The sequence below is a fragment of the Sapajus apella genome, unplaced genomic scaffold, assembly GCF_009761245.1.
Source record: "Sapajus apella isolate SASKATOON/1434 unplaced genomic scaffold, GSC_monkey_1.0 scaffold22, whole genome shotgun sequence".
NCBI classification, from domain to species: Eukaryota; Metazoa; Chordata; class Mammalia; order Primates; family Cebidae; genus Sapajus; species Sapajus apella.
In genome coordinates, this window is record NW_022436962.1 from 22,861,401 (window position 1) to 22,886,007 (window position 24,607).

Consider the following 24,607-nt stretch of genomic DNA (forward strand, 5'->3'; position numbering starts at 1 on the left):
TTTCTTTCTTTTGATTTCAAGCACACAATGCAGGCAGACAATAAAAGCGTGGTAATTTAATCAGCCTTTCAACTTTAGCTGACATTATAGGAACTGATAATTACTGGGTAAACACAGTGACCAATGATTTTTTGGTTTCTCAGCTATTATAGTACTTATGTAGTCACTGAAGTAGCCAGGAGTAGTTTTTCAAAGCTTTCAACTTTAGTACGGTAAGTCCAGCATCTGCAATTTATGATGTTATTGTCATTGTGCTAACTTTTACAGATATTTATACATTTTAGTGGTCCCAGTAAAATCCAGTGTAATCTAAGGGCTGTGAGCACATTCTCTGTAATTCTCAGTAGCTCACTGCCTAAGCCATAGAAACAGAATAGTCCTCTATACTTTCAAAGCAAGAGAAATACTGCATCAGCAATTTTGAAACACAAAAAGAAAGTAAACACCACTATATTACTAGTTACTAAAGATTTCTTTTTTTTTTTCTATTCTGCTACTATGAAATGCTCAATATTTTTCAACCTTTCTTCTTTTAGATAGCAGAACTTTTTATTCCCAAACAAAATTTTATACAAAATTTCAATATATGAAATAGATAAAGGCACGAATGAGGAAGCTATACAACACCTCCGTGGAACCCTAGAGCTCTCTCACACATAGTATGAAAAGTACTAGGCCACATTTCACATCAGAGACTAAAATTCTCAAATGAAAGATCCCGACATCTTTTCAACATAAGGAAAGGCATGAACTCTTTCTTTTTTTTTTTTCTTGAGACGGAGTTTCGCTCTTGTTATGGCGCGATCTCGGCTCACCACAACCTCCACCTCCTGGGTTCAGGCAATTCTCCTACATCAACCCCTGAGTAGCTGGGATTACAGGCATGTGCCACCATGCCCAGCTCATTTTTTTGCATTTTTTTAGTAGAGTCGGGGTTTCACCATGTTGACCAGGATGGTCTCGATCTCTTGACCTCATGATCTACCCGCCTTGGCCTCCCAAAGTGCTGGGATTACAGGCATGAGCCACCGCGCCCGGCCCCGGCATGAACTCTTTCTAAATTTGATTTGAAGGGACTCTGAGGAAAATTCTCACAAATAAATTAATCACAAAAAACTGTAACTTCAATCTCAATTTTTAAAACTACCTTTCTTTCTAGAATTAAAGGAACTTAACTCTAATTCAGTAACTCTTATTTCCTTCAACTGTCAATACAAGTAGGACTAATTCTGCCATTTATTCTTAAATTGTATATATAATATAATCCCAGTTTCATAAAATGTTCTTTGTGCCCATTCATCTGCCCACTCAACCTTCTATTCGTATAGTGCCAAAGAAAAACCCCTTTATTTGTATAGATCCATGCAGAACCCCTTAAAGTTAATAAAAATGATTATTTTTAGATGTTAAGAATGGATATTTTATTCTTTGTATTTTTCTGTATTACCTGAATTTTCTATAATAAACGTATCAAAAATATTTTATTACTCATACAAAATTCATTTCATAAACAATTACAGTGGAACTCCAAACCTAAAAAGCATACTCCTCTATTGCCTGAACAACTGTTCATTTGTTTTGTTTTTGTTTTTTTGAGAGAGAGTGTCACTCTGACGCCCAGGCTGAAGTGCAGTGCAGTGGCACAATCACAGCTCACTACAGCCTCTATCTCCTGGGCTCCAGCGATCCTCCCACCTCAGCCCGAGTAGGTAGGAGTACAGGCAAGCACATGTCACTGTGTCTGACCACAGCTGTTTAATACCACATACTAAGTGCCATGGTGTAAAAGAAAGTGCTGAAATATTTCTGCTCAGAAAGTATCATCTAGTTGGATAAATAACACTAATGAATAAGAAATAATTCACACTCAATATAAATCAGAACAGATTCAATAGCTAAAGTGCCATGAACCTTAAATTGCTATGGGAATTTAGAAAAAGAATAAGATAATGGTATGCATCCCCAAAAGCAACTATAAGCGAAAAACATGAAAGGATAACAGACCTTACCCATAAATTTAAAATACAGATTAAAACACTGAAATGGCATTTTGCATCGATGTCGTTTTGCAAAGATTAAAGTTTGATAATATGCTGGGAGTCAACAATTTCAAACACCTGAGAACAAGAGAAAAGCACATTCATCTCTCATAGTCTTGTTTCCCAATACAGTATTTGATAAAAACATGGGTAGAGAGAAATATTTCACTTAAAAAAAAATAGCACACAGTCAATGATAATAAGCAACTACTCAGAGCTATTTTTATTTCTGTAAATAGCAAGTGGAGAAAGGTACTCTCATACACTGCTATTTGGAATACAAATTGGATAGCCCTTTAGGAGCACCATTCAACAATTTCTGTCAAAATGTAAAATACACCTGGGCAACATGGTGAGACCCCATCTCTACAAAAACTAAAAAATTAAAAGGCCTGGGAATTTGAGGCTGCAGTGAGTCACAATTGTGCCTCTGTACTCCAGCCTGGGAGACAGAGCAAGACCTTATCTCAAAAAAAGGAAACAAAAACAAACAAACTACAATGACTAAAAAACAAGGAGAATGTATATACCTTTTGAATTTATTCTGATGGAATAATAAGGCTAGCTAACACTTATTGAGCACTTACTATGCTCCAAGTACTATTCTAAGCATATATCATTTAATCCTCATGGCAATCCTATGAGTTTGATATTATTATCAATCACACTTTAGAAATGAGGTAACTGAGCTTAGAACAGTTAAGTAACTTGCCCAAGGTTTCATAATTAGTAAGTGGCAGAATTGGGACAGAAATTCAGGTAGTCGGACTCTCAATTATGATACTATGTGGCCACATGTAACCAAAGATGAATGACAGATATAAAGATGCTTATTGTAGCATTGTTCGTAATAGGAAAAAAGAAAAAAAAAAGCAAAGGAAAACTAGATGTTCTTCAATAGAAGCATGATTAAATAAATCACAGTACATCTATACAATAAAATAGTATTCCTTGAAAAGAATGAGATAATTTACATATACGTAAAAACCTCCAAATTACATTAAATAGAAAAAGCAATAAGTAGAATATTGTGTTAGGTTAAAGTCTTATTTGGCCTTTCAGGTAAAGAGGGTAAATTAAACACATGAATTTTACTCTAAGTCTCCCCAGCACCACTAAAAACACAGTAAAATAATTTTTTTTAAAGGCAAAACCAGTAAAGACAAAAAAAAAACTTTCCTCCAAAAACGAAATGAACAAAAATGAGAGGAAAAAAGGCACAAAATGTGAGAGGTAGAAAGCAAAGGAACAGGTGGTTACTGATTTTACAGTTCCTAGAAAGCTGGCTCCTAAACTGATGGAGAAGAAAGTTGAGAAGCTGCCCTAGTTGCACCGCAAAATCACCAGCAGCCTTAGGAATTGGCACCAGGTTCCTCTAGAAGTAAGGGGAAGGATGGGGTAAAATCAGGAGGCTTGACTGCAAGTATGTTTAACCAGCAGTCAGGACCCAGGCTCCCTTTCCCTACTCCACCCAGCCAGTTCCCTGGTAGAAGACCAGAGTCCCCAATCACCAAACCAAAACTCACTTAGCAGAGCTACTCTGTGGGAATGCCTGAGGGGTGCAGATCTGAACTAAAATTAACAGTTATAAACAAGAGAAAGGAAAAATGGCAGCTCACTACATGGAGCTTCAGCATTTAGGCATAAATAACGGCACAGAGACTAAGCCTGGACAACTTGCTGCTCTGTGGCCAAAGATCCAAGAACAACTTATATTAACTTTTGTTTCCTGGCAATCAGTTAGCTGCACTTTTCACAACAGCAAAGCACTTCACCAAACTCTACTACAATTAAATTGATGATCTTATAGATTAAATGCTCTGAAGGTCAAGAAGTTTTGGGAGAAAATGGGGAACGGCAAAAAGACAGACTGGGAGGGTTACATTAAAAGCCATGGGCTAAATAAACCAAGGTTTCTGAACCTCAGCACTACTGACATTTGGGGCCAGAAAATCCTTTGTTTGGAGGGGTGCTATTCTGTGCAGTGAAAGATGTTTAGCAGAATTATTGGCCTCTACTCACTAGATGCACCTTTCTCAAGCTGTGAAAGACAAAAATATCTCCAGATAATGCCAAATCATTGCTAAATATTCTCTGAGGAGGCAAAAAATCACCCATGGTTGAGAATCACTAGGCTAGACCAAACTGTATTAATGTAGAGAGGAGTATCTTCAGCAAAATGAGTGTTTCTAACAATCCAAAGTCCAAAGTCCTAATGAGAAACGGCCTAATGAGAAGGAGACCCTTGCCCAGCCTCAGAGGATAACCTAGGGCACATCCTTACTTTGTAAGTATTCTCCTTCTGCCTCTGGCCAATCTGCTGCTCATGTCTCCTGAGTGGCAGACGGCATGAGAGTCTAATGAAGAAAACAAAATAAGGCAAAAGATTTTCCAGTATCATCCCAGATTATTAACGTTCTAGGAACCTCTAATCAGGTCATGCTATATTCTACTTCTCTGCCTGTAAACAAACATTTTTAAACAAACAATTCTCTGGGGCCTCTATCTGACCAGCATGCTTTTATTCCCTGTTAATCTGCTAAATCATAATTGCCTCTCTAAACTGCTATAACGGTTTCTGTAAAACACATTTCAAAGATTCTTTTGAATGGAAATTTTCCATGCTGCCTACCTTAACTGAAGACATTGACCCAGAACCTTCCAATGCTTCTGATCCAGTAACTACTATCCATTTACTACCTATTAACCCACTACCTTTTTACTATTGAGTACATTTCCAAGTCTATACTTCCTACCATTGGCCTTAATACACCAATGAAGGAAAGCCCATTAAATCAATCTTGCTATGAAATTAAATTAAGCCTTTCAAGCTTCTTTCTAAACTGTCTCAATTCCCTTTATAGCATAAAGCTGAACAAAATATTCTCTTCTAATTACTTCTTTCTCATAGCAAGAAAATTAAAATCCCAACTAAAAGGCTTTGTAATACGATAAAAAAAAAAAAAAACAACCCAGTAAAGCTATTTCCTATTTATTATAGGAACATCAATCAGTAGATGGCATAGTACATCTACCTTCTTTTCCAGTGTCCCCAAGCCAGCCACTATTTTGTCATCATGTCACTTAAAATCAAGTTAGTATAGAGGAAGATCTTTGTTTTACCTTTTCTTCTATCCCAATTCATCTTAAAAGCTTGTTCTGTTTGCCTTTTCAGTCTCTTACTGTATTTACTTATAGGCAAGTAGAAATTACTTAACCTTACTTTTGTGACTTGCCCAATTCAGTATACTTGCCAATGTACTGACTTGTGTCGTCCTCTTGCCCCCACCCCAATTCAAATGTTGATGCCTTAACCCTAAAGTGACTGTGCTTGGTTGGACATAGGGTCTTTAAGGAGGTAATTTAGGTTAAATGTAAATGAGGTCATAAGGGTTGGATAGGACTGGTTTCCCCTTAAGAGGAAGAGACAACAGAACTCACTCTTTCTCTCCCAGCACATGTACAAGGAAGAAGGGCCAAATGAGGACGTGGCAAGAAAGCCGTCATCTACGAGCCAGGAATCAGCCCTGATGGCACCTTATCTTAGACTTCTAGTCTCCAGAACCGTGAAAAAATAAGTTTTTGTTGTTTAAGTCACTTAGTCTGTGGTATTCTGTTATGGCAGCCTGAGCAGATAAATACAGATCTGAAATAGCTATAGGAGAAAGATGTTTGTCTTCTACCACAGAAACCATTAAAGCTCCTAACCGTACCAATGTCATAGCTGCATGCTTCCTTGGACATAGCTGGCTACTGCTGATAGTGTATATTAAAATATGCTTTCTTCACTAAGCCATTATTATAGCTGACACCTATAAATCAGAATCAGAGTCAGCCTAGAGTCAGAAAAAAAGAGGCTTTCTCCTTTCTTAAAAAAGCCTTGTCCAGATCCCAGTACTGTCTCTCTGAACATAAAAGTCATTTTCTGCCATAAAAATAAGAAACTACTCTCAATGAGTTAACAGACTTGTGGAGCTAAAAAGCACTGTGGAGTTTTTAGTTTTTTGCTGAACTCAGTAGCAGCCAGTTGGCCTCCATGTCAGCATTGAGTGGCAGTGGCTGCTGCTCCACTTTCCTGTTTGCTTCCCCTCCTGTGACTTATCTACACACTACTGTAGCACACCTGAAGACCAAAACATATCATCTCTGTAATGCCAGACTAACGTAGAAAAAAAGTTTACCCTCTTCTGGTTATAATAACCTCAACCCAATAGCAACTGGTAAAGAATCCTATAATTTTTTTTTTTTTTTTTTTTTTTTTGAGACATGTTGCTCAGGCTCGAGTACAATGGTACAATCTCGGTTTATTGTAACCTCCCTCCCAGGTTCAAGAAATTCTCCTGCCTCCGCCTTCGAAGTAGCTGGGATTACAGGCATGCACCACCATGCCTAATTTTTATATTTTTAGTAGAGATGGGGTTTTGCCATGTTGGCCAGGCTGGTCTCATACTCCTGACCGCAAGTGATCTGCCCACCTCGGCCTCCCAAAGTGCTGAGATTACAGGTGTGAGCCACCACATCTGGCCTCTATAATTGTTTTTATAATTATAATGCCTTGACGCAAGTGTAAGTTGACTTCAAGACATTCTACTTCTTCCAATCCTGGTTTTTTCTTTAATGTGGACAAGACTCAGTTGGACTCTCAAGAGGAGGTAGGTTTTCAGTTTGCTATCTGTTCCTAATAAGAGACAGTAAAAGGTTCTCTTTCCACCCCTTTACATTCTAACTAGGCAATTAGAGCATATACTTTTACATTTCACACATCTGACAAAATTTATTCTAATTCTTGCCTTTGGAGCTGGCTATAGTTCTGGAGTTGTTCATAATCATAGACGGTAGTAGAAATAGGAGTCTCTTACTTCCGCTCAGTAGATTTCTAATAGTTCTGGTATAAAACATTTTGCTCAGCAAAACTTCATAGTAGTACTATACGTGGAAAGTTCTGGTTGATGCTGCTGTTCAAGGGAGAGGTCATAGTCCTCACCCTAGCCATAGTGACATTTTTGTTCCCACACACTAGTATCCTTTAGCAAAGATGTCTTATTTTAAGGAAAGGGTCCAAATTCAAAGAAGCTCTCTTGAACAAACAGGATAACCTGAACATCCAGGTAACCTCTGAACTTCATTGTCCCTGCCTCCTTTTACTGTCACCCAAATGCATTCTCCCTCACCATATACATGGGACCCATGACAAGATACAGGGGTTCAAAGGTGTATAATAAGAACACCTAGGAGTAACTGGAATACCCCAAATTGTTGTGAATGAGGTATATCAATACTGTTTCACTTGCTCTGTTTGTCAAGTCACAACATGAGCAAATCTATCAAGACAAAGAACACCAAGCCACTCTCATCCATTAGGGCCATTTGTAAATATTCAAATTTTATCCAGATGAAATAATCTTCTAAATGCCAGTATTTTTATGTGTTTTTAGAATGAGTAGAAGCATCTTTCAGCTTTTAACTACATCAGTTAAAAGATCCTTAGATTTATCCCTAGAGATCCCTAGATTTAGGTTACCTCTAGATTTAGTATATCCTTGCTGATAAAAAGACGACATGCTTTACAGGTCAGATTTAAAGGAAGTGTGTTAACATTTATGCATTCTAACTACAATATCATTGTCCATATCACTTAGAATCAGCCACAACAGTAGCACATCAAAATTAAATACTGCAAAATAAAGAGGACCAAGACCCTCAAGAGTATGAAAAGTATAGCTAATTAAGAAAAAAAGAAAAACTACCTACACCTATTCCTCGGAGCAGCCAAGGTAAGCTTAAAAAACCAGAAATCAGATAATGTGGTTTCTGATCATATTTAGAATAAATTCAAAGTTTACAAAGCCTTGTATCAGATCAGTCCTGCTTGCTTCTCTGACCCCATTTTGTAGCACCTTTTCCTTCTTTTCTACTCCTTAGGTTATAATGCCATAAAGTAGAGCACCCTTAGGAAGGCACATTTTCGACAAGTCAAAAAGCAAGTCTGTGGCACATTATGACTAAACTAACGCACTTAATACTATCAGGAAAGAATCAGCAGGTATCTTTAAGGACAACTAGCCTCTCACACAAATGCCTAACTATGTCATTCACAAATATTAACAAAAATCCATTATAGAAAAAGCCAAGTATGTACCAGTGGGCTCTTTAAGATGTGGCCATCTGGATCTGAAACAAATATACTATAACTCAACACTAGCACAATTTTATATATTTGATAGTAACTGCCATACTGGAACCTCTTCTGAAATTATAAATGCATGTGTCCACTTTAACATGCAATGGCTGTGAGGTTTAGTCCAGTGAACCTCAAACTTACTTGGAAGTCTCTTACATTATTTACAATGGTAACTCAGCTACATGATTCCAGAAAGCAAATACTAAAAGCAACTGTACCAAATACCACATGTAAAGTAACTGCTAGTTACACTATCGCTTTCTGGGAAATTCTCAAAGCACACCCCTTTCTGAAAAGTTTCACAGAGTCATGAAGAATCTCCAAGCTTGTTTACACAAACCCTCTCCTCTCCTCTCCTTTCGTTTCCTTTCCTCCCCTCCCGTCCTCATTCTTGCCATAGCTAATTAAACTGCTGATGAATGTCTGACAAGGAGGTAGCATTAATACATCTGCTGATGTCCCATTAAGTGGCCTGGTATAAACACTATGTCCCCCTCCCCAAATAACCTATATTAGGTTGCAATCAACAGACTTAGTAAAATCTTCATAGGACCTCTGAATGTGAAACAAAAAAAGAGAAAGAATCTAAGACAACCACAGACAAGAGACATAACCAAAGCCAAGAAATAGTTGAAATCCTGAGTAAGCAGAAAGCAGTCAGTCTTAGTAAGAGCAGACAGAGAGTAGCTGAGGCTCCAAGTTGATATAGCATTAGGAAAGAAGAGGACCAGGTATTGTTCACAGAGGTGCTGGGGTAATCAACTTCCTTGAGCTGCATTTTATCCTATTCAACACATCCTAATTCTCCTTGAGGTCTTCTGAAATGGTTTCCTGTTCTTAATTTCCTCATGGAGTTTTTCCATAAATCTCTACTACATGAGCATATCTCTACTTCCTAGCACATGATGCTCTCTCATTTCTCTGCTAAAGCTGTTCTTTTCCTCATCTTCCCCAACTCAATATGACACAACGTCCCTCTGGTTATTCAAGCCAAATACCTGGGAAGGTTTTTTAAAAACTTCTTATTATGGATATTTTCAAATATTGACAAAAGTAAAGAGAATAATATCTATTACTCACCTTTTGAGAATATCAGTCTTTCAACAATCATGTTTTATCTGTTTCACACCATACCCCAGATCAAAGAAGTTATTGATTTTTCACTTTCCTCTCATCCTTCATAACCAGCTCACTGCAAAGTCTTATCATTACCTCTGAAAATTATCTGGAATCCATCCATTACCCATTTTCACTAATACACCACCTTAGTCAAAGCCACAATCATCTCTTAACTAAGCTACAACAACAGTCTTGTAATTGGTCTCCCGGTTTCTACTTTTGCTCCCAACTTCAACCTATTGCAAGCAGCAGCCAAGGTGAGCTGTCAAAGTCAGAAATCAGGTTAAGTGTAGTTTTCTATTGCATTCAGAATAACCACCAAATTCACAAAACTTGACATCTGGCCTGCTTTTTTCTCTGCCCCATCTTGTAACAATCTCAGTCCTGCTATATCACACTGGCCTTCTTTATGTTCCTTCAAACTCCCAAGCCCATTCCTGCCTTGAGACTTTGCATGAGCTGTTATCCTGGCCTAGATGCTCTCTGTCAGATTTTCACGTTGTTGACTCCATGTTGCCTTTTAGATCTCAGTTTAACTGTGACATCCTCTGAAAAGACTTCCTTAACCACCCAATCTACAAGTCACTTGGTCACTTGCTATCACATTACTATTTGAATTCTCTGCATACCCATTACCATCACTTGATACTTTTCATCCATCTTTCTTTATTATGTCTCCCTCTCATGGAGTATAAGCTCCCAGAAATAGGACTGTAAGAAGACCTATCTAATATTAATTCTTCTTTCTTTAAAAAAATAATATGGATTTGTTCAGATATTAGCTCCTCCTGTGTGGCCACAGGCCTCAAGAGAAGCTGACCCTTTTATCCTCCAACTCCAAGGAATAATATGATTCAAGAATGAATATCTCATATCCCTTGCCAGCGATTAGTTCAGAAATGAGCATGTGGCCCAATCCTGGCCAAGAAGATATAAGGAAAGGTTTGCTAGAGACATCTAAGAAAGTAGTTCCCTAATTCCTAGAAGAGTCATGAAAAGCCTCAGTCTTCTCTCTCTATCCGTTAATGAAGAAACATGTTGCCTATTACATCTGTGAGTGAAACAGGCATTAGGATGAAGTCAACGCTGCATATACAAAGCAGACAGAAGGAAAGAACTTGACATATTTGAAGTGCCTGATCAACCAACCTGGGAGTCCATTCTATCTTTAGACTTCCTTTTATGTAAGTGAATTTCTTTGTATTTAAGCCAATCAATTTAAGTTAGATTTTCTATTACTCATTTGTGAAAACATACTAACATATATATATGAACTTTGTCTACCCTGTTCTTTGCTATACTCTCAGCACCTAAAAAAGTGCCTAGAATATGGTAGGTACAGCAAATATTTGAGCGAATAGTAAAAGAATAACTTACGAAAAATAAAGACTCTTAAAACAATTATTCTCCATTTAGCCCACTACTATGGTTCGAATGTGCCTCCAAAAAGCATGTGTTCAAAGTTTAATCCCCAATGGAACAGTGTTGGGAAGTGGGGCCTAATGAGAGGTAATTAGGCCATGAGAGCAGAATGAAGAGATTAATGCCATTAATGAGGGAGTCAGTTCATTATTGTGGGGGTGAATTTCTTATAAAAAGAGGGTTTGGCCCATGTTTTCTTTCCTCCCACCCTCTTCACAACCCTCAGGTCTTATCACCTTCACCAAGTTATGATGCACCAAGAAGGTTCCTTGCCAGATGCTGGTCCCTGATCTTGGACTTCCCAACATCCAGAACTGTGGGCCTATCAATTTCCATTCATTATGAACTACCCAGTCTCAGATATTGTTATAACAACACAAAATGAACGAAGAAGACACCTGCTTTAGCTACAATGTCATTAAGTTCTTCAAGAAGACGTATCAAGTTCGGTACTATTAAGTAAGCACAAATATGTTCTTGACATAGATTTTAAAATGTCAACCTGACACTGAAATATGTCACCATCATTACAAAAGGAAAATACCACTATCAAAAAACATGCATACATGTGGAAAGACTTACAGGTTCTTGGGATTCGGTTTCTTCCCATGCTCCCCAACCATCATCTTCCCAGTCTGTTGATTTACCTATTTTTAAAAAGATGAACAATGCTTGCATGAAATACAGAGCTTTAAATATCTTTAAAGCATTTTTTTAAACATAATAATAGAACCAACCCCTGTATAATGCTGATGTTAAGGAAGAAAATAATGGTAAACTGTGTTATAGTAGGATTTTGCTACATGTAATAACAATCAGAAAATATTTGACCTACTGACTTTCTAAATGTATGCATTAGTAAAACTGTGTGCAAGTTATTAGTAAAATTGTGTGTGAGTCATTTGGATCTTAAGATACTGGACATCAAATTAATTCACACTCAAACTGCAAAGGTGACTTTAAAAAAAATCTAAAAATGACAAATGTTTATTACTCAAGATATTAAACAAATATACACAGTGACAAAAGAAACACCTAAAATTTCAGACAGATGCCTTTACAAAGTAACTTGTTTTTTGATAAGATAAATCATTAGTGAAAAGGTAAACTGAACTTTGAAACCAGACAAACCTACTATTCTGCACCCTTTTCTGATATTCTGTTATTTCTTATATGTGGGAACATCCTCTCAAAGGAAAATAAGATGGTCAACAACAATGAAACAAGGGATGTAAAAGCTCAGATAGGTTTAGAGAGCAGAGTATGTTCCCTTACAATGCCCATGTGACTGGTTTTTACATAATCATCTTTTAATTTATCAGAAGAGAAAAAAACTATCATTTTTTGAACAACTACTCTGAGACAAGCATGAGATACTTTATATGCAATAAGGTACAAATAAAACTTTAGGCCTCAGAATCACACTGCCTAAGTTTTATTTGAACTTTATCTTCTTAAAAAATTTAATTTGAGGTTATATATATATATATTTTTTTATTTTTTAAATTTTTTTTTAGATGGAGTCTCGCTCTGTTGCCCAGGCTGGAGTACAGTGGTGCGATCTTGGCCCACTGCAACCTCCACCTCCCGGGTTCAAGCCATTCTCCTGCCTCAGCCTCTGGAGTAGCTGGGACTACAGGCACACGCCACCACACCTGGCCAATTTTTGTATTTTTAATAGAGATAGGGTTTTACCATGTTGGCCAGGTTGGTCTTGAACTCCTGACCTCAAGTGATCTGCCCACCCTGGACTCCCAAAGTGCTGGAATTACAGGTGTGGGCCACCGCACCCACCCTTGAGGTAATACATATAAAGTATTCAATGCTTGCTCAAATCCTGGATCTGGCACTTACTATCTCTGTGATCTAGTACAAATTACCCATTTAAACTATAGTTTTTAATCATAAAGGCATGGAAAACAAGAGTACCTATATCTAGTAGGGTTGTTGTAAGGACTTACACCAGATAGTGTACTAAAGTCCTCAGTGCCTTACACATACCAAGTTCTCAATGCTGGTCAAGACTTAGCTAAATAAAATATTATATTTAACATTTAAGCAATCAGCTTTAAAATTCTTGGGGGAAATCAATTTAAAAGATGGGACTGATCCTGATGACTTACAGTCGGAAGGAGGCAAATAGATTCACTTATGTATAAGGTTTTAAAGGTTCCTGAAATCAATTTGAAATAGATAATTAAAAATTTGTTATAGTTGAGTACTTGGAGACACTGTTCGATTAGTTTTGTGGTAACAGTCTAATATTCTGTACTTAAACGCCAAATAATTACTTCCTAATAGGCATATATTAAGTCCTAAAATAGCATTATCATTTGATTAACATTGCACAATTTATAGAAGAGTTCCATGTACAAGTCAATTAGCAATTTAACAAATACTCTATTAAACACCATGTGGCAAATCCTGTAGTAGGAGCTGAGAAAAATACAAACATACTCTTTGCCTTTGAAGAATTCATGATCTATTATAGAAGGTAGACAAACATGAAACCATAATACACGGTGAGTGCAGTAGTGGATTATTATGGGAACTTGGATGAGAGAGTAAGAGATGGGAAAAAAAACATAAAGAAATTCAGTCTTTAAAAAGTAGCTAGGAAGTCTGGGGGAAAACGTCAACATGAATGAAAGAGGCAGAAAGATGCAATGTATATGACAACTAACATGTATTAAACATTTCTGTATGCTGAAATGCTTTACAGACATTATTAGTTCACTTAAACATCACAGGATCCTTTATTGTCCTCATTTTACAATGAGAAAAACAGATTTCTTGGAGTGTTTAAGTAGTTTGACCAATATCACACAGGAGTAAGTGGCACAGTGGAGCCTGAGTTCAGTTCTGAGTTCCAAAACCCATGCTCCTGTAATAACCTAACTTGTGCTAGCCTAACTGACTCCATCTCAGCTGTGAGCCTGACAAGCCCCATTTTTGCGTCTCCCTCCCTACCACATTTCCGTCAGGTGCATAACTGGGCCACACCAACACTGTGCTTATATCACGCTGACCCTGTGCTTATCCTACCATATAACCGTTGTAACTACATCCTACTTGGCAAATACACCTGTTATTGTGTTTAACTCTCCTTGGCACCCCCCTTGGTGATTGTTTGGAAAATACCCTGGTCTGTAACTATGTCCCTCTAACCTGCTCATTCTGCTTCTGTAAAATTCCACTTCAGCTAGGCTCCCCCTCCCCTACCTAAATCAAGGTATAAAGGGAAATCAAGGTGTAAAGGGGATCAAGCCCCTTCCTCGGGCTGAGAGAATTTTGAGTGTTAGCCATCTCTCAGTCACTGGCAAATAAAGGACTCTTAATTTGGAACTCAGGACATGGAGCTTTCCTTCTGACTCACTCAGTTACAACACTCCTAAGTATTAGACTATAGGTACTCCTACTGTGGCACATGAGGGTAAAATTAGGGAAAAGTAGAGTTTACAGTTAAGGCCAAAAGAAAGAGCGTTCTTATTTTAAAATAGAAACAATCCCTTAATGTTGTGATTTAGAGTCTTTTTTAAACTTGGAAAATTATAGTTTGTTTTTTGGCAATGTAATTCAATTAGGCAATCTTTATTTTGCTAATTTTTCCACTGCACCAGAAACAATTGTCTTATTGTGGGTTTAAGGCAGACAACTAGGCTATCCCACTTAAAGTTTCAGAATATGTATTATCTCTCACATTAGAAAGCAAAATATCTAAAAGAGCTTATTGCTATAAAGTTCATGATTCAATTTTTAAATTGCTATAAAAATAACATATATATCAAATTACCACAATCTCGAAAAGACCATGCAGAATTTAGACTCTTCAGGAAGGTCATAATTATTCATGCATTCAACACATACAACATCTTTTATGTTTGCGGCACTGTGCTAAGTGCTGGAAATATAAATGAAAATAAGCCTTCAAAGAGCTTAGTCTGTGCACATAACCTCTGTTGAATGCTGTATAAAACTATACAAAGTGTGTTATTTCTCCTCTACATTGGTATAAAAAGCACCTGACTCAATTCACAAATGACTCATATAAGCAAATAGAAGACAGCAGTAATTTGGATTTCCTATCCCTGCAGAGAACCAATATCTCTCTATGCCACAATTCAGAACCTCCAAGAAAAAAAAGACCTTGAGAGATACTTTATACAAGATATTTAGGTTCATGAAGGTTTACCCATTTTCAATGCCCTTGACTGGAAAGCTTCTTTCAACAAAAAGGAAAGAGAATTCAATTGGGCGTCTTCTATTATCATAGTAATACTTCTTCCCCAACCAAGTCAAGATAAAGGGAGGTGAAACAGTACTATTATTCAGGTAAGTTAAAGACATTTTTTGTAGGTTGCTCTAGAAGACTAAGTCTATTTGTAATACTTTGAGAGAATGTGTCAGCTTAAAAACGGGAAATGTTTTGCCAGTGGGGCAACAACCTCGTGGCTATTTCTACTCAGTGCCAGTGATTTAATTTTTGTGGCCTCCTATGTCCTAGTGAAAATCATTTGAGAGTGTTTTGCAAGCAACTAGTTGATAGCTATTGTCAGCTATTAAAAAGTGTCAGAATCCCAGCACTTTACCAAAGTTATTTCTTATGCCTTCAGATTATGCAAGTGGGCCAAGCACATTCTTTAGAGAAAAAAAAAAAAAAGGTATATATTGAGAAAATAGCTGATGAATGTCTAATAAAAGTGCCATTCATGTAATTCTGTTCAGGCACAGTACTTCCTTCTGGTAACTTTTCTAAGAAGGATGGTATTCTGTAATCAACTTCATTAGTATTTTTTAATTGATCATTGGTCAAGAATATAGGTAGCCAAAGCAATGTCCAATGTAAGTTTGAGAACTATACACTGTTTTAGGTTAATATGAAATATTACTGTAAGGCCTTCAGGTTCATAAACTCTATGTCGTCATGGAGAAATATGACTAATTTGGTTAATTTATTATCAATTACTTCCAAGGAAAGCTAAAAATGGCTCACCATGATTGTCTTTTAGAAGAAAAAATAGATCAATATCTCCTGTAGGACAGGATAATTTGAAAGCCCTAAGCTCTGGTATAACTCAAAAAGGCAAATCAGTTTAACAAATTGTATCACAGAATTAAGGACACCAGGACAGCCAACTTCTTTAGGACGGTCTAGGTCTAGCGTAAAGATTCCAAACATTCCACCAATCACTAAATCCCATAGCCAGAGTTATGTGGCCTTCATTTCTGTGAAAGTCTAGACTACAAATTATAGGGCAATTAAAATTGTTATTTTCTCTATTTATTAAATAAGTAGCAACCACCCAATCTCCAAAAAGCAATGTCTTTCATTTTACTGTAGTCCAATCCAACAAAATTGGTTAGAAAATTAAGAAAATAGCATTCACATTCAGTGCCTTCATAAACCCAGCATTATGGTCTCTCCTGCAGATCCCCCTTGGCAGGTACACGTTAAACCTTTACAATGAGGAAATTAAAATAATGAGTTAGGGATGACTGAAGTTTTGGAGATGGCCCTACTCTCAGACATTCTGTTTCGGGAGGTCTGCAATGGATCCAGGAATCTCTATTAACTACCTTCCCCACCCTGAAAACTTGAGGCAGATGGTGAATGCATGGATCATCTCAAGGATAAACCTAAGTGCTGGCCTAATTTAATCCTAAATATTATTTTCCTTTGCCTGTCATCACTCTTCTATTCTTTCACTCCATGTGGACTGTTCATTCACTGGTATGCAGTCTTAAACAGCACTGTCTAATAGAAATATATCATGAGCTACCTATGTAATTTTAAATTAACTAATAGCCACATTAAAAAGTAAAATGAAACAGGTAAAATTAACATTAATGATATAGTTGATCATAATACAGCCAGAATATTGTTTCAATGCGTAATCAATATAAAATTATTTGTGAGATAGATATACGGTCTTCAAAATCTGATGAGTGTTTTTTTTAGTTAGTTTACTTTTGAAAAAGGGTCTCTCTGTCACCCAGGCTGGAGTGCAGTGGTGCAATTACAGCTCACTGCAGCCTTGATCTCCGAGACTCAAGTGATCCTCCTACTTCTGCCTCCCAAGTAGCTGGGACTACAGGTATGCGTCACCAAGCCCAGCTAATTTTTTTTCTCTTGTTTTTTTGTAGGACGAGGTCTTGCCATTTTGCCCAGGCTGATGACGTGTGTTTTACGTGCAGAGCACATCTCAGTTTTTCCTAGTCACATTCCAAGTGCTCAAAAGTATATGTGGCTACTGGCTACAGTGTAAAACAGCTCAAGTCTAGAACAATTAAATCTCAGGTCTAATTGGGTTGTCAGGTTGCACTGGATTGGCTGCCCACTTTTACCTTCTAAAGAGTTACATGACCTTGGCCAGTTTATTAAATTTCTTACTGCCTCAGCTTCCTCTTTAGCAAAAATGGGTTAAAAACTGCACCAATCTCATAGAGTTGTTATAGTTAAAATATGCAAAGCACTTTTACAGTGCTTGGCACATAGACACCCTTAATAGCTGTTATAATTATCACTCTCCAAATACAACATTCTCTCTTACTCTCTGCCTTTGCTTATCCTATGCCCAACAACTAAATGCCTCCCATATGACTCTACCTCTCCAAATCTGACTTCTCCAAACTAAGGTGAATCCTTTATGAAGTTTTCTTGCATCCACCAATAAGCTTTCCCTCTTGTGAAACAATAGCATTTGACTGTTTCTTATTCAGAACTTAATTATATACTGTTTTGGGTCATTTGCTGCATTATTAGTTAACATGTAATTATCTGATTTAACATAAATGTACACCCTGTATATACAACTATTAGGCTCTTAGAGAACAGAAAACATGTGTCCTGTGTATGTGCACACATTTACACATGTACATACATAAAAGCATCATAGGTACTTAATAATTATTTACTAAATGAATACTTATTGAAAATGACATTCTTACTAAAATGCTTCCCTATATACCCCCATAAAAGCAGCTGTATTTTAATTAATATTTTAAAATATAATGAATAAATCAGCTGTTGTCTCTAAATCTTTTGCATTTCAAAAGAAATACAACAAATACAAAAGATTATGTTTTATAAACTTTACATATACAGACTTTATATTCAGGATCCAAACCATCTTTTTCAAACAACTTTTTTTTGTGTGTGGGGAGATGGGGAGGGACAAGGTCTGGCTATGTTGCCCAGGCTGGAATGCAATGATGTGATCTCTGCTCACAGGCTCAATCTCCTGGGTGCAAGCAATCCTCCTACCTCAGCCTCCCAAGTAGCTGGGACTATAGGCATGCGCCACCATGCCTGGCAAATTTTCGTATTTTTTGCAGAGATGGGTTTTCACCATGTTGCCCAGGTTGATCTTGAACTTGTGAGCTCAAGTGAACTGCCCATCTTGGCCTCACAAAGTGCTGGGATTGCAGACATGAGCCACTGCACCCAGCCTTCAAATAACTTTTATATGTCACATAATAATATTAATAATTTTATTCTATTCCATTCCATTTTAGTGAGAAAAAATAATTAAAAGTACCATTTCTTAGCATTACTTTTGATAATGAAATAATAGGAATAGTACAGAAATAATAGGAATAGTATCTAGAATAATTGGCAACATAACCATAAACTGCTGTTCCTACCCTCATCAAGCTAAATGTTTTGCCTGAATAAATAAAACCAATGACTTCAAAATAGAAAATGTAACCAAAATTCCCTTCTGAAGAGAACTTTTTTCTTGACGAGATTAGATTATACTAATATGAAAAACCTGTTATGACTCTTCCTTGATAAATGAAACCTTCAAATCACATAGAAAACACATTTTAATCAATAAAAAGTATTTCCAATCAATGAATTATTCTACCAACAAAAGCTTAAATAAGAAATTCAACTTCTGCTTTCCATAGCTCTATTTAATTCCCCAAATACATTATTCTAATTTGTTTCTGAACAGTCTGTCCTCATAAGCTGAGTGTATGGTTTTCTTTCATTTAACAAAAACCTGAAGCTAGAAAGGAAATTGAATTCTAGAAGTGGGCAATTAATTTGATAGTATTTGCTTTTTCCAATATGCGTATGTCAAGTTCAAAAACTAAATGAGAAACTGAAACCATTAAATGTTAGGAAAAGGAAAACTTGTTAGTTTCTGTGGTCTAATAAAAGATCTCAGCACAAAAGTAAATTCATTTCCGTTCTTCCGAGATGAGAAGAAACAGAGATAATGTACTTGTTTCTATAAAAAGTAAGAACCTCTACAACATATGACTTGTAAATAATTCAGGGGATTCAGTGAATTTTACTTGGCTCTTCTTGACCAAGGCAAGGAAAACATCAAAGCTAAAAGAAAAAGGAAAAGTCTAAAGAATAGAGGAGCTACCTCTTATATTTCTATACATCAGAATTATTGTTTTCCATTTCTAGGGAAATGCAAAATAGAAAAACAAATTTCATATTAGCATGAAATTTCACATTAGCAAGAAATACTAATTTGAAAATAAATTTCATATTAGTTACTTAGTCACTTACTAAAGGGTTTATTACATACATTAAAAAATTTACATGTCTATAATTTTAACAACTTCATGTTTATATATTATTTATTTTTTATATCCAAAGCAACAGAAAAAGATAAGCATGTCTAAAAAGGTGAAGAAGGGTGCAACATTTGAAATGTAGGTAAAGGTATATAAAAATTGCTAACTAAACCTAATTTCTGCATGTTCCAGAGAAACCAATTATATACTTTCCTTCCTTAACCTACTCTACTCTTCAACTCCTGACTCTGAGAAATCTTTTTATATTTAAATTAAATCCTTCCTAAACCAGCGTAATCTTGCTATTACTGTTTTTTTTTTCAAAGTACACATAGAGATACACAGATAGGACTGAACCTGAAAAACAATTTTTAGAGTAATTTGTAAATTGTGACCCACATGTATAAGGATGCTTAGTGGAACACTGTTCTTACAGCAAAAATATTAGAAATAACCTGAAAAAATGTTCATTGATCAGGCAATTATTAAACTGAGCCTGGTAGAGTCTTCAGTGAAATATAGAACCATTAAAAACATGCTATAGGCTGGGTGTGGTAGCTCATGCCTGTAATCCCAGCACTTTGGAAAGCTGAGGTAGTAGGACTGCTGGAGCCCACACATTCAAGACCAGCCTAGGTAGCACAGAGAGACACCCGTCTCTACAAAGAAATAGAAAAAACAGCTGGGCATGGTGGCACATGTCTGTAGTCCCAACTACTTGGGGGGCTGAGGCAGCATCAGGATCAATTGAGCCCAGAAGGTGGAGGCAGCAGTAAGCCATGATGGCACCACTGCACTCCAGCCTGGGTGACAGAGTGAGACCCTCCCTCAAAAAAAAAAAAAAAAAAAAAAAAAATGCTAGAGCTATATATATATATCTGAAAACTATAAATTACTTGACTTGGAAAGATATAGATATTATGTAATATATAATTAAACTCCAAAAGGTTGCAGATATGCATTTTATAAAAATGAGATCACAATATAAAATTAAGAATAAAATTCTCAATGAGCGTGCGTGTGTGTGTGTGTGTGTGTGTGTGTGTGTGTGTGTGTTTTGACCGAGCACAGAAAGTCTGAAAGAAGTTTCAGACCCAAGATGACTGATTAGAAGCAGCTGTGGTCTGCAGCAGTCATGGTGAGGAATGAAAAAGGGCAAGTGAATTCAGAACCTTCAACTCAGGTACCCAGGTTCTGACATTGGGACTGACTGGACAAACAGCTTGACCCACGGAGACCAAAGAAAAGCAAATGGGGTTGGTGGGGGTGATGGCCCACCCAGAAGCAGCATGAAGTCAAACAAACACAGGACATGATAAACATTTGTAAAACAAGAGAAAAAGTTTAAAGATCCAATTAAAAAATCAGCAAAAGTTGTGAACAGTTAATTTACAAAGCAAGCTCTACTTGACGGATACACATTGAAAATGCTCAACTTTTCTCAATTTTAAGAAGTATGAATGCCAGGTGCGGTGGCTCACGCCTGTAATCCCAGCACTTTGGGAGGCCGAGGCGGACGGATCACAAGGTTAGGAGATCGAGACCATCCTGGCCAACATGGTGAAACCCCAGCTCTACTAAAAATACAAAAATTAGCTGGGCCTGGTGGCGCGTGCCTGTAATCCCAGCTACTCGGGAGGCTGAGGCAGGAGAATTGCTTGAACCCAGGAGGCAGAGGTTGCAGTGAGCCGAGGTTGCACCACTGCACTCCAGTCTGGCGCCTGGCGACGGAGCAAGACTCTGTCTCAAAACAAACAAACAAAAAAAAGTATGAATTAAAACCACAATATACCATTTTGCATTTATCAGAAGAGCAAAAGTCAAAGACACTGGTAACATGATGACAAGCATATTTGTAGACAGGCACTGATTATCATAAATAAGATTGAACCTGAAAACCAATTTTTAGAGTAATTTGGCAACTGTGACCCACATGTATAAGGAGGCTTAGTGGAGCACTGTTCTTACAGCAAAAAATATCAGAAATATCCTGAAAAATGTTCATTGATCAGGCAATTATTAAACAGAGGCAGGTGGAGTCTCCAGTGAAATATTATATAAGCATTAAAAACATGCTATAGCCAAAGAAACCCCCATCTCCAGCCAAGAGAAGAGGTTAGTAACTGTGCTACCATGCCCAGGAAACCACACTTCTCCCATAGATCTTTGCAACCCATGAATCAGGAGATCCCCTCATGAGCCTGCACCACCAGGGCCTTGGGTCGGATACACAGAGCTGTGTGGAGTCTTGGTAGAGCAGCCATTCAGGCACACACAGAGAACCATGAGTTTTACATACTACAGCCTTGAGATCCCTGACAAGGTGGGAAATCCATCTGTATGTATCTCCAGGAAGGCGGCTGATTCTAGGGAGTCAGGCAGCATCATTCCGTGGGCCCCACTCCCACAGCACCTCACAAGTTAAGACCTACTGGCTTGGAATTCCAGCCAGCCAATGGTAGCAGGTTGGAATGCACCAGAGATGTGTTCAAGTTCCCAGGGGCAAAGGGGTGGCCATCATCTCTGTGGTTTGACAGGCTCAGCCACTCTAGCCTGCTGGCTGTGGAGATAGTCTGTATGAGGAAGGGTCCTCCACAATGCAGAACAGCTGCCTTGTCAGATTGTGACCAGACTGCTTCTTTGGGTATGACCCTGATTCCTTTCCTCCTCACCGGGTGGGACCTCCCAACGGGGGTCTCCAGCCACCTCCTACAGGTACATGCGGGCCAGCAACAGGTCAGTACTCCACTGGAATGCAGCTTCCAGAGGAAGGAGCTGGCTACCATCTTTGCTGGTTTGTGGCCTTTACAGGTGATACCTCCAGGTACAGGAGGAACTGAGGAAACTGGGGTCTGTAGCAGACCCCCAGTAAACTGCAGCAGCCCTATGGTAGGGTGGCCAGACTGTTAAAATAAAAACAAGCAGAAAACAACAACAATATCATCAACGAAAAAGACCCCACAAAAACCTCATTCAGAGGTCGGCAACCTCAAAGACTGAAGAAGCTGGATAACCCACAAAGATGAAAAACAATCAATGCAAAAGTGCTGAAAACTCAAAAAGTCAGAGTGCCTCTTCTCCTCCAAATGACTGCAACACCCCTCCAGCAAGCGCACAGAACTGGGCTGAGGCTGAGATGGTTGAATTGACAGAAGGAGGCTTCAGAATATGGGTAGTAACAAACTTTCCTGAGCTAAAGGAGCATGTTGTAACCCAATGCAGCTAACAGCCAGAACAGCCAGTTTAGAGAGGAAGATAACTGACCTGATGGGGCTGAAAAACACAATATTAGAACTTCACAGTGCAATCACAAGTATCAATAGCAGAACAGACCAAGTGGAGAAAAGAATCTCAGTGCTTGAACAATCTTTCAGAAATAAGACAGACAAGAATAGACAGAAAATAAAAAGAAATGAATAAAACTTTCAGGAAATATGGGATCACATAAAGAGACAAAATCTATGACTGATTGGGGTACCTGAAAGAGATGGAGAGAATAGAACCAAGTGGGAAAACATAGTTCAGGATATCATCCAGGAGAACTTTCCCAACCCAGCAAGACAGGCCAACATTCAAACTCAGGAAATGCAAAGAGCCTCAGTAAGATATTCCACAAGAAGATCAACCCCAAGACACAAAAACATCAGATTCTCCAAGGTCAAAATGAAAGAAAAAATGTTAAGGACAGCCAGTTGAAAAAGGCCAGCCCATCTACAAAGGGAAGCCCATCAGACTAACAGCAGGTCTCTCAACTGGGGACCAATGTTCAACATTCTTAAAGAAAATAATTTCCGGCCCAGAATTTCATACCTGGCTAAGCTAAGCTTCATAAGTGAAGGAGAAATAAGACCCTTTTCAGATAGGCAAATGTTAAAAAAATTCATCACCAACAAGCCTGCCTTACAAGAGCTCCTGAAGGAAGCATTAAATATGGAAACGAAAAACCATTGCCAACCACCTCAAAAACACACTGAAGGACACAGACCAGTGACGCTATGAAGCAACCACATAAACAAGTCTGCAAAATAACCAGCTAGCATCATAATGACAGGATAAAATTCACACACCACAATACTAACCTTAAATGCAAATGGGCTAAATGCTCTGATTAAAAGACACAGAATGGCAAAATGGATAAAGAGCCAAGACCTATTGGTATGCTGTCTTCAAGAGACCCACCTCACATGCAAAGACACACATAGGCTCAAAAGGATGAAGAAAAATTTAGCAAGCACATGGAAAACAGCAAAAAGCAGGGGCTGCAATCCTAGTTTCTGATAGAACAGATTTTATGCAAACAAAGATCAAAAAAGACAAAGAAGGGCATTACATAATGGTAAAGGGTTCAATACAACAAGAAGAGTTAACTATCTTAAATTTATGTGCACCCAGCACAGGAGCACTGAGATTCATAAAGCAAGTGCTTAGAGAATTACAAAGAGACTTAGACTCCTACACAATAATAGTAGGAGATTTTAACACCACACTGACAACATTAGATCATGGAGACAGGAAATTAACAGATATTCAGGACCTGAACTCAGCTCTCAAACAAGTGGAGCTGATAGATATCTACAGAACTCTACCCAAATTGAACAGAATATACATTCTTCTCACCACCACGACACTTACTCTAAAACAGATCACATAATCAGAAGTAAAACACTCCTCAGCAAATGCAAAAGAACTGAAATAACAGTCTCTCAGACCATAGAACAATCAAATTAGAACTCAAGATTAAGAAATTCACTCAAAAGGCCTAGCGCAGTGGCTCACGCCTGTAATCCCAGCACTTTGGGAGGCTGAGGCAGGTGAATCAGGAGGTCAGGAGATTGAGACCACCCTGGATAACACCGTGAAACCCTGTCTCTTACTAAAAATACAAAAAATTAGCAGGGCATGGTATCACGTGCCTGTGGTCCCAGCTACTTGGGGGGCTGAGGCAGGACAATCACTTGAACCTGGGAGGCGGAGGTTGCAGTGAGCTGAGATTATGCCATTGCACTCCAGCGTGGGCGACAGAGTGAGACTCCATCACAAAAAAGAAAAAAAAAAAAAAGAAATTCACTCAAAACCACACAACCGGATGGAAATTGAACAACTTGCTCCTGAATGACTTTCAGGTAAACAATGAAATTAAGGCAGAAATCAAAAAGATCTTTGAATCTAATGAGAACAAAAAGACAATGTACCAGAATCCCTGGGATGCAGCTAAAGCAGTGTTAAGAGGGAATTTATAGCACTAAATGCCCACATAAAAAAGCTAGAAGGATATCAAGTTAACCACCTAATGTCTCAACTAAAAAGA

At 37.8% G+C, this 24,607-nt stretch overlaps 1 protein-coding gene across 3 annotated transcripts in view; it reads right to left on the reverse strand.

Annotated features, from left to right (window-relative positions):
- RAB3GAP2 (RAB3 GTPase activating non-catalytic protein subunit 2) overlaps window positions 1-24,607 on the reverse strand; it is a 105,687-nt gene that overhangs the window by 73,441 nt on the left and 7,639 nt on the right. For 2 of the 3 annotated variants that reach the window (XM_032289281.1, XM_032289279.1), the window contains exon 2: window positions 11,344-11,408. The exons of the other annotated variant lie outside the window; for it this stretch is intronic. Coding sequence is in view for 1 of the 2 variants with exons in the window: in XM_032289279.1 (XP_032145170.1) it covers window positions 11,344-11,408 (65 nt within the window). In the remaining variant the exon portion in view is untranslated. The remainder of the gene's footprint in view (window positions 1-11,343; window positions 11,409-24,607) is intronic. 3 annotated transcript variants of the gene reach the window in all.